The following is a 17,708-nucleotide window of genomic DNA, read 5'->3' as shown; positions in this document are numbered from 1 at the left end:
TTTCCCATGCAACGTACGAAACTTGTGGCCAAAGCGCACCGTACAGCTACGTTAGGATGCAACATTTGACCCAAAAAAGCGCAGCGTACGTATCTCCAAACCAATGTTACCTCTAAGCTAAGCGCGTGCGCAATTGCGGACTACTCTCGTCTTCTCTGCGCACAGCAAATCATATGGAGCACACAAAATAAAATCCCATTCTTTATTTTGATTTTTTTAAGCTGTGAGGCCGACGGGCGAACCACTCATCCACCGTCCCGCCCATTCATAGATATTAATCATTACTACTCTCGTCTTCTCTGCGCACAGCAAATCATATGGAGCGCACAAAATAAAATCTCATGTTTTTTATTTTTTATTTTATTTTTTAGCTGTGAGGACGACGCACGAACCACTCATCCACCGGGCCACCCATTCATAGATATTAATCATTACTACTCTCGTCTTCTCTGCGCACAGCAAATCATATGGAGCGCACAAAATAAAATCTCATGTTTTTTATTTTATTTTTTAGCTGTGAGGCCGACGCGCGAACCACTCATCCACCGGGCCGCCCATTAATAGATATTAATCATTACTACTCTCGTCTTCTCTGCGCACAGCAAATCATATGGAGCGCACAAAATAAAATCCCCATTTTTTTTTTTTTATTATTATTATTTTTTTAGCTGTGAGGACGACACGCGAACCACTCATCCGCCGGGCCGCCCATTCATAGATATTAATCATTACATTTTATTATTACTAAATCATTTATGTGTAGTAGACATGCACCTGCTTATGGCAGGTGTAATACTGTTGTGTGCCCATAGCAAGCAATGATGATGTTGCTCACACCGCTACTCACTCAATGTGCTGAGAGAGGTTGTCTTTCTGCCCAGACAAACCAAAAATGAGAGGAAACATTGCTCCAAACTCAGGCCAAAAGTGGTGCGTGGTTTAGGGCCGCCCACATGGCCGATAAGTCGTCTATCCGAGCGATAGGATTTACGGGCGCATTGTTGAGCGTGTCGGCTTCATCTGTTTGGAGACAGAGACTTTATCAAAAGGGAAATTTGATCATCTTTTGTGTCGCCGTCGCGCTCGTTTTTTTTCAAGCGGGCCCGTCGCGGGAATAGAACGCGCCCCACCGCCTCTTTTGTGCGTCCGTGCGGAAAAGTGTAACATTAAGCCAATTTACCAGGGAAGGATGTCAAAGGGAAGGAAGGCCCATAGAGGAAGTCAGCACAAAATGAAATGGGGGGGGCCCCCCGGCCGGGTTAGTCAATCCCGCCAGCCAAAACAAGGGCGCATCTCCGATCCCGAGCCCACTTTTTATTGACTTTGCTTTGAAAACAAGGCGCGCCGATGTGGGCCCGCGTACTTTTTGCAGGCGGCTTGGATGTGGCCGGCTACCAAAGCTTATCCGTCCGATCGGCGCGCCGTCTTATCTTTCATCCGTCGGCGTGTGTGAACATTCGATCGGCGGATACGTTGACGGTCATTTTTTTTTGCTCTGGCCCAAGGGTGTCAGACTCGGGTGGGCTCGCGGGCCGCGTTGACGTCAACTCGATTTCATGTGGGATTTTTTTTTAATGAATGGATTAAAAGAAGTGGATTAAAATCCCTGAATATTCAGTTTTTATAGATTTAAAACAATGTTTATTTGAGCTTTTTTTAATATATATTTTTAGATTTTACAAAATATTTTTATGAACTAAAAACACAGAAAAAAAATGATTAAAAAATTTAAATTATTGATTTAAAAGGGGGTAAATCAGGAAGTTTAATATACATCTATATTCTTCATTTTAATTTGATCCTAAAAAAGAAAGTCATGATTGACTTTCCCGGGCCACACAAAATGATGCGGCGGGCCAGATTTGGCCCCGGGCCGCCACTTTGACACGTGCTCTAGCCGATAGAGCTTTTTCGTTATGGGAGAAACTGATTTTTTTTTTTTTTTGATAACATTGGCGTCTGTCGGAAACCTTGTTCTATAGCTAAAGATAAACGTAGCATCGTCAATGTAGCTAATGATAAACGTAGCATCGTGTGATCAAGTTGGCGAGAAAATGTCATTTTGGAGAAATTGCGTATTGCTTTGCTGTATTGTAGATTTTTTGGGGGGTCCTTCCATGTTGATTTCCGAGCATTTCCCAGGTCACTTCCTGTTAGTATTGCGTCACTTTCTGATATTTGAGCATCCCAGGATCATTTTAGGGACATTTTCCGTCATTCCTTGCAAATTTTGAGAGAAATTAAGGTTCATTTAGGGTCAAAAACATCACGTGCAAATATATATTTTTGCATTTTTGAGTTGAAAATCAAAAGAGGTCAATGTGCAATCATTTCATAAATTCTATTAGCTGACAGTGACATTAGTTTTCATTTCTGGCCTTGACCAAAACCGCCCCACCGCCCCCAACCCATTCCTCTCTCTCTCTCTCTCTCCCCAGGCTTGGCTTTGTGCCTCTTTGTGACTGGGTGACCCCGACTAACCCGGCCGGCTTCAGACTCCCTAACCCCCTCAGTGAGAATGAGGTAAGTGGCTCCAGACGTGGCCCCGAGGAGAACTGTCAATCACGCTATGGGAACTGTGAGAAGGGCATTACATTTACTCCAGTATCCAACGACGCCATCCAATTTGACTTGTCGCGGCTTGCTCGCGGCACATTCTACAGTACGCCGACTAGCATTAATAGCAATGTAAATGTATTTGATTTGAATCCGCCAAACCATGCCACTTCTAGTCCAGAAAATACCGTCGTTTTAGCGCACAAAGATTCACTTTAGCTTACCTGCCGTCACTCGTCACGTCGACTCACCTGCGTTATCGTGTCTTTTCTGACCGTGTCGTCACCACGGTAACAGAGGAAGAATAGGAGTAGGTAACAGGAAGTGTATGTGTGTGTTTTGGAAGGGCACCGTGTTATCGCCAAGCTGCAATCAGATACGTCAGCGCACGGATTCCGTTACGTGACCCGGCTTCAACTTCACGCGCCAAGATCAAAAAGGTGCTCGGATGATTCGCCTAAAGACGTTTCGCCGGCGGACGTTTGACAGACGGACAGGTCGCCGAACGGACGAGGATAACGGGGAAGATAGGGCAGACGGGGATGCGACGGCATAGGACTGACTCCATGCGCAACACGGGTCACTGGACAGAGAAATGGCCAAGTGGGTCGGGGGGAAAAGTAGCCAAGCCATTCAGCTATTTTTACGAGTAATAAAGCGCAAGACTTCCTCATTTTTGGAATTCTTACCACCTCTGAGGGGCTAATCAACCGTCCCCCCCGACTTGCGCGCACGGACTCCCGGAGTTAAACGTTAATCCCGTCAAGCGACGAGGACATCCGGAGCGCTACCTTGGACCTCCAACGGCTAATTCCCCATAGCTAGCATACCTGAGCACTCCGGCCGGGCGGGCGTTGACCGTAATTGGAAGATTGTCGAGCTAGTTTTACTGGCCTAGTGTGCTTCTGGCACCAAGATGTAGGGTACACGGTCGATTGGTCGCCAGTCTTTTTGGTCGCCGATCTTTTGTTCGCCCGGAACGTTATTGATAATTACCATTGAAATGGTTGCTCAAATTCCCTAAATACAAACTGCGAATGACTATTGAGTCATACTTAATGCCCTATTAATTATTAGGCTAAAGAAAAGCTTTTATTGTTTTTTGTTGGAGAACTTGTTAAGACCCTGACTGAACTGACGTGGCTTCTTAAAGGGACAGCGCATGTACATACAAAGTCTTCTACACTCACACGTTGGCTCAGTGAAACTGCTCATGGCCATTGTTGCCTTTTATTCATGCGTAGACCGTCTTGTTTTACCTTGTTTTGTCGCCGGTCTTTTGGTCGCCGGTCTTTTGGTCGCCGGTCTTTTGGTCGCCGGTCTTTTGGTCGCCGGTCTTTTGGTCGCCGGTCTTTTGGTCGCCGGTCTTTTGGTCGTCGGTCTTTTGGTCGTCGGTCTTTTGGTCGTCGGTCTTTTGGTCGTTGTTGTTTTGGTCGCCGGTCTTTTGGTCGCCCTTTGTCGCGGTCAGGGCGACCAAAAGACGGCGACCAAAAGACCGGCGACCAATCGACCGCACACGGAGATGTAGACCTCGTGTTTAATTGTTGTTTACACAAGCGGACGATATTCGCTCAGGGTCAAATCGAGCTAAATGAATCAGCGTTAGCGCGTTGCTGCCTAAATTAAGAGCGCGTCTTCTGATATCTGAAGTCAGAGGAAGGTTTTTTTATCTCCATTCCCAACCCCCCCGCTGCTCCAAACAGATGGTTGCGCTCTATCAAGCCGCATGAAAGCGCCTTTTAAAAAGGCATTTTTCGGGAGAATCGCAGCCGAGAGGCTTTGATTTTTTTGGGGGGGGGGAGTATTTGTTTTTATTGGCTGGAGTTGCGAACCAAGCCGCGGCAGCAGCCTGCCGCGGCCGTCACGGTGAGTCACCGTTAACGGGAACACGGCGAGATGCCATTTGTCGCGCAAGCGCTGGAGAATTCGCCTTCAAATCATTTGGTCTTCTCTCTAGAGTTGGGGAAAAAAATCTGAGCTTTATTCCTGGAGGGAAAATGATTGTTCAGATGTGTAAAAGTGGCGGCCCAGGGGCCAAATCTGGCCCGCTGCATCATTTTGTGTGGCCCGGGAAAGTAAATCATGAGTGCTGACTTTCTGTTTTAGGATCAAATTCAAATGAAGAGTATAGATGTATATTACATTTCCTGATTTTCCCCCTTTTAAATCAATCATTGTCATTTTTTAATCATTTTTTTCAGTTTTTAGTTCAAAAATCATTTTGTAAAATCTAAAAATATATTTTAAAAAGCTAAATTAAACATTGTTTTAGATCTATTAAAAAACGGAATATTCAGGGCTTTTAATCCAGTTCTTTTAATCCATTTATTTAAAAAAATCTAACTATTAGATCTAAAATGGTCCGGCCCACGTGAAATCAAGTTGACGTTAAAGCGGCCCGCGAAGCAACCCGACCGAGTCTGACACCCTTGCTCTAAACATAAGAAAACTTTGAAACGTGTCAAGGCTGCACTTTGCTGTCTTTTCCAAGTACCATTAAAAATTGCACAGATAAATAAATGGTGTGTGTGTGTGTGTGTGTTTAGAGTGTTTGAGAGGGCACGAGTGAGGTTATGACCCGGCATGTCACGCTCTAATTGCCAATGTCATGTTGACGCTAAGGAGCCAAAGTGGAAAATTATCCAGCCCACGTAAATTAAAGCCATATCTGCTTGCGTCATTCTACCCTAGCGCAAAGAGCTAGCTAGCTAGCTAGCTAGCTATTGTCGCATTAGAATCGCCACGCTTTCCCCAGCGTGACGAGCGACGGAGCGTTTTGATGTCGCGTATCCCCCGCTCTGTCCGCTTTTGGAATTTACAGTCCGACGGGCCCGCTAGCTAATAAAACACATGTGGACTTGTCGAGGAATGGGAGCTTTTAAGGGGGGGAGGCGGGGAAGGGCGCCCGAGAACAGCCTCTCTCTCTGTATGCTAGCGTTTTCAGCAAAAACACGCACAAACGGAAACGCATCCCTTTCTGCATTTGCTCCCAACACTCACTCGCCTCTAAGTACAGTGGTACCTCGTCATACGACCGCTCGTCATACGACATTCTCGTGGTACGACGAAAATTTCCATCGGATAATTCGCCCGAGATACGATCAAAATGTAACTTTAAAAGTGGCGACGTGACTAAAAAGGCACACATTTTCATGTATGTTGACTTTTCAATTCGGAGCAGGGCTCTCAAGGATTAACATTTAAAAAAAATATGAATTGTTTATTGTTCTTTCCATCAAAAAGGTTCCCCACCCTTGCGCTAACAGGTCACCTGAGGCAATGAGGTGAATGGAGCCAATTCTCGGCCGCCGTTTAGCACCTTTTAATAACTAGAAACATTGAAACGGAGCCTTTTAAGCCACCGCTCGAAAGTAGTTGAAGGCGCGTTTTGGCCTTCGTCAAGCCTCTATTGTGAGTCAATGGGCTGTGAATAACAGGCGTGGGCCACTTGCGGCATGGCGGCATGGCGGCATGGCGGCATGGAAGCATGCGGGCCAAACAAAGCGGCGGAGAAACTGCGGATCGCTTGCTTGGCTTTTGTGTTTACAGCACACAGCAAAGAGGTCAAAAAGCACAGCGTTAGCATCAATTCCAAATCAAATCTGCTAGCAGCGTGGCTGTCACGTGGACATGCTCCTAAATCAACAGGAAGCCATTTTAAAAAGCCCCCCAATCAACAGGACGTTAGCCAAAATCAACTCCAGTCACCGTGAAATGAGCTCAAATCAACAACAAGTCAGCCCAAATACATGGAAATTGAGCCAGGAACATCTCGAAATCAAAAGACGCTAAAATGAACAGTGGGATGGACAGAGATATTTTTTTTATAAATGGATTAAAAGCCCTGAATATTCTGTTTTTAATAGAGCTAAAACAATGTTTAATTTAGCTTTTTTTAAAATATATTTTTAGATTTTACAAAATGATTTTTGGACTAAAAATACAGAAAAAAATGATTAAAAAATGACAATTATTGATTTAAAAGGGGGAAAATCAGGAAATTGAATATACATCTATACTCTTCATTTTAAGATATAAAAGTTAGCACTGAAGAAGGCCTATTTGAGCAGATGCATACGATCCAATATGGATGCGTTGGTGAGTTGCAGGTATGGTTCAATTCTTGGTCTTTAAGCCCCTCCTCCATCTCCTTTTCTGGTCTGCGTGATGGTCTGGTATGGCAGGAATGTCACACATCGCGCACAGACGCAGCAGCCACGGCGGCGGCGGCGGCGACCACACACCCCCAGATTATGAGCCCTAGACAATACGCCTTCAAACATATACGCTAACTTTTTAATATAATAAAAGCCTTTTTCCAAAATATTAATATTTATTCACGCAGGTGGGATCGATATATTGAAATTTGATCTTTAATTTGCGCTTAAATGTATTTTTAGCAAACAAAATATGTTTTTATTATGTTCAATATTAAAGTGGAAAACAGAAAATATTTTTACTTATTTATTTTTAGATTTGACAAAATGCTTTTTAAACTAAAAACAAAGCAAAAAAAATGCATTTAAAAATTGCAATGATGTATTTAAAAAGGGGAATAGCAGGAATAGCAAACAAAATATGTTTTTATTATGTTCAATATTAAAGTGGAAAACCGAAAATATTTGTACTTATTTATTTTTCGATTTGACAAAATGCTTTTTAAACGAAAAACACAAAAAGCAAAAAAAAATGCATTTAAAAATTGCAATGATGTATTTAAAAAGGGGAACATCAGGAAATATAGTATACATCTATAAACTTTATTTGAACCCGATACTAAAAGAGAAAGTCGGCACTCCTGATTGACTTTCTCGGGCCGCACAAAACGATGCGGTGGGCCGGATTTGGCCCGCGGGCCGCCATTTTGACACCCGTGCCCCTAAACTGAAGAAATGCCATTGCTATTTATCCGTCCTCGCTTTACTGGTGGTGGGCGCGAGCGACGCGACCCATCGGTCCTCCCGTCGGAGAGCGTCTTGGGCCCCGCCCACTTCATGGCGTACTTCCAGTGCACGGCGAATTCCCGCTGACAAAATTGCAGCCATATGTCTGTCGGAGAGGAGTTCAAACGCACACCTTGAGCGCCAACTATTATCTGTAATTGGCTTGCTTGAGAGTAAAGATGGAACAATCAGTGGAGACCCCAAAAAATGTAGAAGGTTGGTCTCCCCGTTTGCGTGTCTTGAGGAATTTCTGGAAAGAGTGATTGCCCTCCCAGAGTAATCTGTCCCAGCCTCTGTTCCCCCCCGTCTCTTTCCCACAGTACTCCCCCCACCCCACCCCACCCGCTACCACAAACTACCCCTAAAATCCCGTGGAATTGTCGTCCCGCCGATATTCCCGTCGTCGCCGTTATTTCACGTCGGTGCGGAGGCGTCGTACGACATGATCTGATTTTCTTGCGCGTTTTCATTTTGGTTTGCCTCTCCTTTTCTTGAGGTCTGCCAACAAACTCTCCCATGACTCAAAAATAACATCCATTAGTGACCCGATCCGGTTTGTATTGGCTCGCCGTTTTTGTTGGCGTGGCCAAAAATGAAAGGGAAAATAGAAGCCCCAGGCGTCGGGGCGCTATCACACGCTAATTTAGACATAGTATTTCATGAAATCCTGTCGCTTGGACTTTAGTCTGGGAAGTTGCTTAGGCTCTTTAGCGCTATTTAATCCCGGCGGAAAGTGAAGGCCTGTGACACTAATTAGCAGCCAAGCGGCGACGAGGACGGGCTGCTAACTTTTGCGCGCCCTAATTTTGCTAATGTTTTGATGTAGCGCTCAACTCAAATTTTTAAAAAAAGTGGCATGTATGTTTTTTTCCTCTCCAAATTTTAGCAAATGTGTACGCTAATTTTGCTAATGTTTTGATGTAGCGCTCAACTCAAATTTTTAAAAAAGTGGCATGTATGATTTTTTCCTCTCCAAATTTTAGCAAATGTGTACGCTAATTTTGCTAATGTTTTGATGTAGCGCTCAGCAGAACAACTTACCGCGTTGTCCGTGATAACAGTCTTACGGACGGACGTTAAGACGGAGCTAAACTGGTTTCGGGCTAACGCGGCGTGGTGTAATTGGGTCACCGTAGGATACGACGAGTTCCTCTGAGAGCTCTGGCGGGACGGGAAGCGGCGCCATCAATCATGGCGGGGACAGCTAAGGAGCTCTGGCTAAAGGCATGCGTCCCATTTGCATTCTTATCTGTCCACTAGTGCACGCGTGCACAGCTGAGCTCCAAACACTTAGAAAACGCAGTCCGGACTGCAAACCAGATTTAGCGTCAAGACATGATGGATGTGGGGCCAGTTAGTGTCCAAAAAAACAGATTGTTTGTTTTGACCAGTGGCGGTCCGTGCATTTTCTCGTAGCGCCTTCAACGGGTAAAATCCACTTTCTAGCAGCATTTAATGATGAAATACAAATACTGGAGCTTTTCAGACATTACAACCAGGCCGGGGGGGGTGATTTTCCCGGGAAAAGACAGCGATGGACGTCAATGGCGAAACGGCAAAAATTGCGCTAAAAGGGGTAAAATTCACTTCCTAGCAGCATTTAGTGATTAAATACAAACACTGGAGCTTAAATAGAAACACTGGAGCTTTTCAGATATCAGAACCAGGCCCACAATTGAAATATTATTTCGGAATATAGCCATATTTGACTCGCCAAAAATCCTTTTTAACTGTACACAATATCCATCCTCCTTTCTTTCTTCCTTATTTTCTATCGCCATCGGGGAAAAGCAATGAAAAGAAGCTAACAGACAATTTGGAATTATTTCATAAGTATTGATGGACAAAATATAATATATGATTCAGATATTTCTTAGGCCAGCAGAGAAGGCCTTGAAGGCCCTGACATGGCCCGCCACTGGTTTTTACCAGAAAAATAATATAGGTGACGGTTTGCCTCTGCATAGTTGAAACTGACAGTGTAGCATTGGTAGGTGGCCACTTGTCAAACATTATTTCCATTCTGAATCAATCAATTTCATGTGACGCACATACATGGTGTTGTCGGTCCCCCACCCCACCCCCGAAGCCCTTTGCGTGCGTGTCAATAACCGGACCGCAGTTAAGAGGTCAGTTGCGAGGGCGCCACAAGCCAGCCGCTATCACGTGGCCGTCGTTTCGCACCAACGCCGGCCGGGGGTCAGTCAAAGACACTTTGACACAAATTTAGACATGTTCAGCTTTTTGGGCGATGCTTCTTTTGACGCATAACGTAACCAAGCACCCTTTTTGGGAAAATAGCAAATGAAACCCAGTTGGTTTTAGTCTTTTGGACCATAACACACAGACGCAGCAGCCACGGCGCCGACGGTGGCGGCGGCAACCACACACCCCCAGATTATGGGGCCTTGACAATACGCCTTCAAACATATACGCTAATTTTTTAATATAATAAAAGCCTTTCTCCAAAATATTAATATTTATTCACGCGGGTGGGATGGATATATTGAGGCCCTGACGGCACACCACTGATTTGGACCCAGAGTTCCTGCAACATTTATTTTAAGACATTCATTTTTTTGTAATATAATTTATTTTTGAATTTGGTAGTTTGTAGACAAAAAAATGCAACAAATGAACACTTTTTTTTTAGTATCAATCGCGCTAAAATGAAAGTGAGCAAACTTGAAGTGAACATTGGGAATGGAAGATGTAGAAAATGGGAGAAGAAATGTTCGTGTGTTGCCACCCCCTAGTGGTCAAAGTTTGCCAATTCTACACATAGCTTGTACTGTACGTACAACTGAGAGTTTTCACTCTCCTAAAACGAGTATGTCGCTAACTACATTTCTTCCGTGGGTTCCGGCATTTTTCAACAAAACAATGATCAAAAAGTCAGTCGGTCAGGAAGAAAGTGTCCATTTCCTTGTCTTCAAAACCTAACCAAAAATATTTGACTGTGTTTACAGAACGAGTCCAGCCTGGTGAATTTATAAACGGCTCAAATTGCCTTCGGAAACTTATCAAGAACTCCTTACCACATTTCCAACTTGGACGTATTTTTATAGTTCTCACGGATGTCGGCGAATACAAAGAAATTGTGCACACCACCACGCAAACGGCAACGGAAACAAAGCGCCCGCCGAGACCACGAGAGAGCGGCGCCATCCCATCTAAGGATCGCATTTCATGATCTCTCGAAGGCAGACGGTGGCGTAGCACGAAGAGTCCAAGTCGAAATTCAGGGTGAGCGTCAGCGTCTCTGGCGGCTCGCCGTCCAAACGCCCTTGGCTCTTTCCCCCGCTGGCGTCGGCCGCCGTCTCTCCCGCGTCCCCGTCGCTTAGCCGGTAGCTGAGGTTGCACAAGCTGGCCAGCAGGGGGCGATAGCAGCCCGGCAGGTTGAGCTTGAGAGCGGCCAATCGGAAGCGGCACTTGTCCAAGCCGTCTCTGGCCAGTCGCTCTCTGTACCAGGCGCCCGTGGCGTTCTCGGGGTACTTGACCGTGTTCCCCGGCATGGGGAGCAAGACCTGAAAGGGATTTCGGATCTAAATGCACCGTACGGAACCCCCCAAGTCCGGCCTGGAACGGTACCTGCGCCAGGGCGTAGACTCCTTCTTGCTCTTCTCGTTCCGTCACCACGTGGATCTGAGGAAACGGCAGTTTTAAAAACCACGCTCGCCATTTTTCCTCCGAGCCCCGTCCGGAACCGACTTGACCTGAGCCGCTTTGCGTTCTCCTCCTCCTCCGCCGTCGTCGTTGGCGGCGGTCTCCGCGTCCCGCGTCCACACCAGATCGCCTTGGCGCGCGCCGTGACCTAACGTGGCCAACCTATGCGCGACCGCCTCGTTCCAAACTCTGCTCGTTGAAAAATATGAAGGGATTTTACGAGTGAGGATGCTCTTTTGATTTTGATTTTTTTGGGGGGGCGCTTCCTGGAAGCTGACCTGCTGCAGTAGGCGTGCGGGTAGAAAACCCTCATGCCGTGGGGGAGGCTGAGCCAGGCCTTGGCGCAACCTTCCGGACCCGTGCCGTAGCGGTTAAGCGCGCGGAGCATGAGGCGTTCCCTGGCTTTGGACGCGGGCATTAACGCCAAGGACTCCTTGGCGTTATCTGCAACAAATCATTCGTTCGTTAAAGACTCAAACAATACCATTATAGGCTGCTTTCGAAAGGCCTGAAAATAGGTCAAGCGCCCAAAAGTGGCTTGCACCGTGCCTTTTTGCTATCATGTCAAAAGAATCAAGCTATTTTCCAGATACGCTAGCACTGGTACACGGTCAATTGGTCGCCGGTCTTTTGGTCGCCCGGGAGGTTATTAATAATTACCATTGAAATCGTTGCTCAAATACCCTAAATACAAACTGCAAATGACTATTTAGTCATACTTAATGCCCTAGTCATTATTAGGCTAAAGAAAAGCTCCAAATTTCCCGTACTTGTAGTGTTTTTTGTTGGAGAACTACCTAAGACCCTGACGGAGGTCGCTTCTTAAAGGGACAGCGCATGTACATACAAACTTCTACACTCTCACGTCGGCTCAGTGAAACTGCTCATGGCCATTGTTGGCTTTTATTCATGCGTACACCTTCTTGTTTTACCTTGTTTTGGCGCCGGTCTTTTGGTCGCCCGTTGTCGCGGTCGGGGCGACCAAAAGACGGGCAACCAATCGCTAGCACTAGCATTACAGCACTGTTATTTGTAATGGTCACAATGCCGTGATTTTGAACTGTTCTTTTGTTGCCAATGTAATATTAGTGAGCGTTTTGAAGCCTTCCTGCTAAAATGAAGTTGTTTTTTTTCCAATTAGTTGGACTCCAGAGTGACTACAAGTGAGGAAAATATTGCAATAACGCACCGGTCTGGAGGAAGTGTCTCTTGGCTTGACTGGAAAGATCGTCGCCGTCGTCGGGACTGAAGAATAAACGGACGGCGTTGACCTGAGACCAAGAAAAGAGGTTATTTTCATTTACAAATGTTCCAGACTATTTATTCCGTGCTGTACCAATGAGTCGCGCACTAATGCGTTTTTACATCCAAGATGAAGTGATAAATTCACGTGAGAGTATTCTAAAATTGATCATCAAGACCTCACACGCATCCATATCCATTGAAATGATACAACCAAAAGGAATAGGGTAACGCTTTGCTTCGATGACGCCGTCAAAAGTGAGGGCGTGTGACGCAATAGAGAACCGGCGATTGGACAAGTTGACCCGTTGTGTATGTCGTGCGATGAGTCGGAATATGAAAGTGGGTGATTGTGGGGAGGTTTTTAGCAAACAAGTGGAAAGCACTCACCGTGTCCTCTTTGAGTAAGGCCAAGCCAACCCGGTCCGACGGAACGCTCTGCCCACTCCCGAACCTCTGCGGCCCGTAGTAGTTGACGAAACCTCTCGCCTGTCCAAAACAAACGCCAAGTAAACGTGCCGTCCGGCGACGACGGCGGCGCCGGACGAACATTCCCACCTCCACGTTCTGCAACGCTTCCACCACCAGGCCGGCCAGTTGACGTCGCGCCTCGGCCGACGGGGCTTTGTCGGCGCCGTGCGACCTCACGTCGCGCACCACCAGGTCAAAGTGGTTTCCCCGCAGCCGTCCCAATTTCAGCGGCTCGGCCGCGGGGCGAATGTGGGAAAGACGCATGCCTCGCCTCTCAAATTCGCTCCCCTTCTCCATCAACCTAAGGGAGAAACGTTTTGGACCGTAAAATGCGTTAGCGGAATTATCATGCTAATTAAATAGGGGGGGGAAAACTCCACGTAAAATAAATGGCGTTCACTGAGATAACTCAAGTACGAATAAGGGGATGATTGTCAAATTGACAGGATGTGTTTGTAATACCGTTGAGGTGAGACCTTCTTGACCACCATGGATTGGTAGGTGACCGCTCGTTTGTCTTTGATCCCGGCGTAGGAGAAGTCCGACGGGAGGACGCCGAGAGTGGCCGCCATGTAGCTGATGGCCTCCAGGGTCTCCAAGTTCTCCTTGCACAGAGTGAACGCTAAAAGGAAGAGGAGAAGAAGAAAAGACCAGTGAGCGGCGAGGCCAAAGAGGCCACACCTCCCGCCCTCACCGGTGTAGACGTCCTCCTCCCTGCGATCGTCGGAACTCCTTTTTTTAGGTCGACCCCTCTCCCGCAGCCGCACCGAGATGGCCGACATGTGGCGCTCGCCCAAGGTCTTGGTCTCCACCAGTTTCCCGAACCTGCGGTTGAGGAAGTGATGGACGGCCGTGCGGCGCTCCTTGTCGTCGTCCGGGTGGAAGGCGTAGGACGAGTCCTGTGCTTTGGCGTCGATGAAGCGGAAGAAGTCCTCCGCTTCCTCCTCGCTGACCAGCTGCGAGAGCTCCCTGTAGTCCGGGTCTTCGCGGACCCTGATCTCCGGTTGGATGGTGACCGTCATCAAGAAGGGGAAGCGGTGGCGGACGGCCCGATGCACGTTGGCCCTCTGGTACTTGTCGGTGAAGGAACCCAGCGAGAGCTCCTTGCGGGCGACCGCATTGCCGCCGTCGCCGCCGCCGCCGCCGCCGTCCTCCACCTCGTCTCGAAGACTCAGCACAAAGTGCTCCAGCCTCTCGCTCACCGCCGGACCCAAAACCACGCTGAGGTCCAAGCTGTCCGGGCCGGAAGCGCTCAAATCCAAGGCGGAGATGTCGCCGTCCTCCGGCCCCTGAAGGCTCCGATCCCGTTTGTCCTCCGGCCCCTGAAGGCACCGGTTCTGTTTCCATCTGGCGCTAGTCTTTAGCGAGCACTCCGCCGGCGCCTGGACGTCTGCTTCTGACGTCACCTGCCTTCCATCGACGTCGATTTCGGTCACCACAAAGTCTCGGATCAACTTTTTAATGTTTCCCAGAAAACCCTCGTGGTTTGATATGAAACAAGCGGGGACCGCGCTAGCAGCAGCGTCCTGCTTCATTTTAATTCAACTTGGATAAATGAACCCGGGTAAAAATGACTGAAAGAAAAAGATCTTATCTCACGAGCTTTTCGCCCAGGGATCCATCAAGAGGCTATCAATAAAAGACACTTCCGATCTGAGACAAACGACGTAACGATGTCATGATCCAAAATGTCCTTCAATGACACCCAACGGATTGGAAATGCTTGCCGAAAGCTGGCAGTTGTGAAGAAAAAAAAGACAAAAGGGCTGGCGCAAATGAAGTGAGCGCTTTGTGTTTTCGAGGAGCCCGCTTGATGCACGTAAACAAAACAAAACGGCACGTTCCAGCCTCTACTTCCGGATCACGTGGTAGGTCACATGACGCGTCGCTCTTAAAGGGACAGTCATCGGGAAAGTCCTTTGTCTATTTGATTCCATTGTTTTCTCCTTTTCATATCCCCCTGGCTGTTTAACTGTATTTATATCATTTCCCCTCTTTTTGTGCTTGTAAATATGTGTGAATTGACAATAATCCTGTGGGTTAAAATGTTTACATTAGAGATTAGGCGTCACTAATCCTGTTTTAGAGGGTCTAGAGGCCTAAAATATTCTTTAGGTCCCCTAAGTCATTCGTTGATTTAAAAATCTTTGAAAACAAATTGGAGCTAGAGTATCGGTGAATAGCTAGAATCCCCGATAGCACTTCGGCCTCACAGCTCTGGGTTCCTGGGTTCAAATCCAGGTCACGGATACATACATATCCATACATACACACATACAGTGAACGTTGCAGTGCATAATGTCAGAGGTGTTGTTAACGTTCAGACATTTCTTGTGTTAAAGAGCCCGACAGCTGATGGGAGGAACCATCTACGGAAAGCGCTCCTTCCTGCAATCAGGGTGCCGCAGTCTATTGCTGAAAGACTCCACAAACTCGTGCAGGTGTGTTTATGTATAGTAAGGCTTTTGATTTTTAAAAAAAAGACCATGTATAGTAAGGCTTTTAAAAAAAATACCATGTATAGAGTAAGGCTTTTTTTCTTTTAAAAAAAGGCCATGAAAAGTAAGGCTTTTTTCCGACCATGTATAGTAAGGCTTTTTTCTTTATAAAAACGACATCGTATAGTAAGGCTTTTTTTCCTAAAAAAACGACATAGTATAGTAAGGCTTTTTTCCGACCATGTATAGTAAGGCTTTTTTCTTTATAAAAACGACATCGTATAGTAAGGCTTTTTTTCCTAAAAAAACGACATAGTATAGTAAGGCTTTTTTTCCTAAAAATGACATAGTATAGTAAGGCTTTTTTTCTTTAAAAACGACATAGTATAGTAAGTCTTTTTTTCCTAAAAAAAAAAACGACATAGTATAGTAAGGCTTTTTTTCCTAAAAATGACAGTATAGTAAGGCTTTTTTTCTTAAAAAAACAACATAGTATAGTAAGGCTTTATTTCCTAAAAATGACATAGTATAGTAAGGCTTTTTTTCTTTTTAAAAAACGACCATGTATAGTAAGGCTTTTTTTTCTTAAAAAAACGACATAGTATAGTAAGGCTTTTTTTTTCCTAAAAATGACATAGTATAGTAAGGCTTTTTTTTTCTTTAAAAACGACATAGTATAGTAAGGCTTTTTTTCCTAAAAAACGACATAGTATAGTAAGGCTTTTTTTTTCCTAAAAATGACATAGTATAGTAAGGCTTTTTTTTCTTTAAAAACGACATAGTATAGTAAGGCTTTTTTTCCTAAAAAACGACATAGTATAGTAAGGCTTTTTTTCCTTAAAAGTATTAAAGCCCAATCAAAAAGTATTTACAGTACGTTATTATGAAAACAATGTATTTGTTTTGAAGTATTAATGCCCAACCTAAAATTATTTGCAGCCCCAGCCCCCTGACTAATGCACTCTATGATGAAAACGATCTCTTTTTTTGGGTCTATGTGTAATAGGCGTGGCCGAGGCGTGGCTGACGTCAGAGTTCAAAAGACCGCCGCCATTTTCCAAAATGGCGGATCCGCCGGAGGCTGGGCGCGTTGGACTGCTGAGCTGCTCAGAATTAACGATTTCCCGAAGAAAGACCCGACAAACTTCTTCCCGGACAATGCAGCGCGTTCGGTACTTTGTCTTTTGGGGATTTCGTAGCCCCTGTTCTCATTTTAAGAGTGCTTTTTGACGGGAACGTGCTTCATTGGCGTGATGTAGCCCCGACGTGGATGCTAACACAAATGTTTGTTAGCAAGTTGGCTACATCGCGTCACCTATTGCTCTTAATGTTTAAAAAGAAACCCTTCCATTGTGTGTTTCAGTCCCTCAACGAGGACAGACTGCTGGGAAACATCAAGAATGTGGCCATAACGACCAAAAAGGAGCAGTTTGTCGGCAAAGTAAGTCTTTTTTTTAATAGCTTCTAATTTCTACCCGTGTAATGTTTAGATATCAGCGACCAGTGTTCACGGCTTTCCTAAATTAGCTTGTTTAGCATCATGATACACTCCAATTTTGAATGAAGACACTTTAACTGGGTTGGCGTTGATTTTCAATAGCAAGATCCTGTGTGGATAACTCACACCCACACTAGTGCCATCAAGTGGAGGTGTAAGGAATAAACAGTACACTTCTAGAATACGTATATACCTTTGCCCTTCCCTTTCCTAAAGGAAGACTTCAGGGCTTGGACCTTTTGATTTTTAATTGATGTTTTGACAAAACCTAAGCGAGACATTCATTCAACCGTAGCGCAGGGGTCATTTTTGACTCGTTAAAACAACCATTTTCCCTCCGCCTAAGAGCTTTGTGAGACATATTTTATTTTCTTCATTGAATGGGAGTCATTTGTGCATCAAAATGGTTTAATAAGCAATGACATAATCATGTTGTGGTGTTTTGCAGAGGTTTAAAGCCACGAAGATGGTGGAAGCTGTCCAAATCTACAAGACCAAAGAAGTCGTGTATGACGTAGGACCTGTGTTTCAGGTTATTATTTTAAAACGTTGTTTTCTAGCCAGCCAACAATTGAAATGTTTCAATATATAGTACCTTGACATAATCATGCTGTGGTGTTTTGCAGAGGTTTAAAGCCACGGTGATGGTGGAAGCTGTCCAAATCTACAAGACCAAAGAAGTCGTGTATGACGTAAGACCTGTTTTTCAGGTTATTTGATTTATTATTTTCATGTCATGTGTACTAAAAATACTCTATTTTGCTTCTCTTCAAGGTCCACCAAATCAACGCTAAAGAAAGGTGACTTTGGAGTGTGGCACAGCCTTTGACACCAACATCTTGAGGGCCCCTATCCAGTACATCTCCCACCACATCTGATGTTGGTAAAACCTAA

The 17,708-nt window shown here is 45.5% G+C and overlaps 2 protein-coding genes across 6 annotated transcripts in view; one reads left to right on the top strand and one right to left on the bottom strand.

The window, feature by feature from the left end:
- Window positions 1–17,708, top strand: part of LOC144069175 (uncharacterized) — a 34,231-nt gene that overhangs the window by 16,283 nt on the left and 240 nt on the right. Inside the window, exons 4-13 of one of the 4 annotated variants that reach the window (XM_077594348.1) lie at window positions 2,439–2,523; window positions 10,469–10,745; window positions 12,307–12,454; window positions 13,413–14,746; window positions 15,221–15,319; window positions 16,323–16,488; window positions 16,680–16,757; window positions 17,263–17,346; window positions 17,441–17,506; window positions 17,589–17,670. In XM_077594348.1, the coding sequence (XP_077450474.1) occupies window positions 15,234–15,319; window positions 16,323–16,488; window positions 16,680–16,757; window positions 17,263–17,346; window positions 17,441–17,506; window positions 17,589–17,618 (510 nt within the window). In that variant the 5' untranslated portion in view covers window positions 2,439–2,523; window positions 10,469–10,745; window positions 12,307–12,454; window positions 13,413–14,746; window positions 15,221–15,233 and the 3' untranslated portion in view covers window positions 17,619–17,670. Of the gene's footprint in view, window positions 1–2,438; window positions 2,524–10,468; window positions 10,746–12,306; window positions 12,455–13,412; window positions 14,747–15,220; window positions 15,320–16,322; window positions 16,489–16,679; window positions 16,758–17,262; window positions 17,347–17,440; window positions 17,507–17,588; window positions 17,698–17,708 lie in introns of all 4 variants that reach the window. The other 3 variants (XM_077594345.1, XM_077594346.1, XM_077594349.1) reach the window with 3 other exon arrangements.
- LOC144069173 (pseudouridylate synthase PUS7L-like) lies at window positions 10,058–14,732 on the bottom strand. 2 transcript variants are annotated; one of them, XM_077594341.1, is made up of 9 exons: window positions 13,573–14,732; window positions 13,341–13,500; window positions 12,966–13,179; window positions 12,798–12,896; window positions 12,355–12,436; window positions 11,444–11,609; window positions 11,216–11,354; window positions 11,091–11,144; window positions 10,059–11,026 (listed from the first exon to the last, which is right to left on the bottom strand). In XM_077594341.1, exons 1-9 carry the CDS (start codon window positions 14,411–14,413, stop codon window positions 10,673–10,675), a joined length of 2,109 nt encoding a protein of 702 aa, XP_077450467.1. In that variant the 5' UTR covers window positions 14,414–14,732; the 3' UTR covers window positions 10,059–10,672. The 2 variants fall into 2 exon arrangements, with proteins under 2 accessions (XP_077450466.1, XP_077450467.1); XM_077594340.1 differs by having other exon boundaries at window positions 10,058–11,026; window positions 13,341–14,732.

This window comes from Stigmatopora argus, chromosome 23, assembly GCF_051989625.1.
Source record: "Stigmatopora argus isolate UIUO_Sarg chromosome 23, RoL_Sarg_1.0, whole genome shotgun sequence".
In the NCBI taxonomy this organism is placed as follows: domain Eukaryota; kingdom Metazoa; phylum Chordata; class Actinopteri; order Syngnathiformes; family Syngnathidae; genus Stigmatopora; species Stigmatopora argus.
The sequence above is the reverse complement of the archived record's forward strand: the minus strand, read 5'-3'. Positions and strand labels throughout refer to the sequence as shown.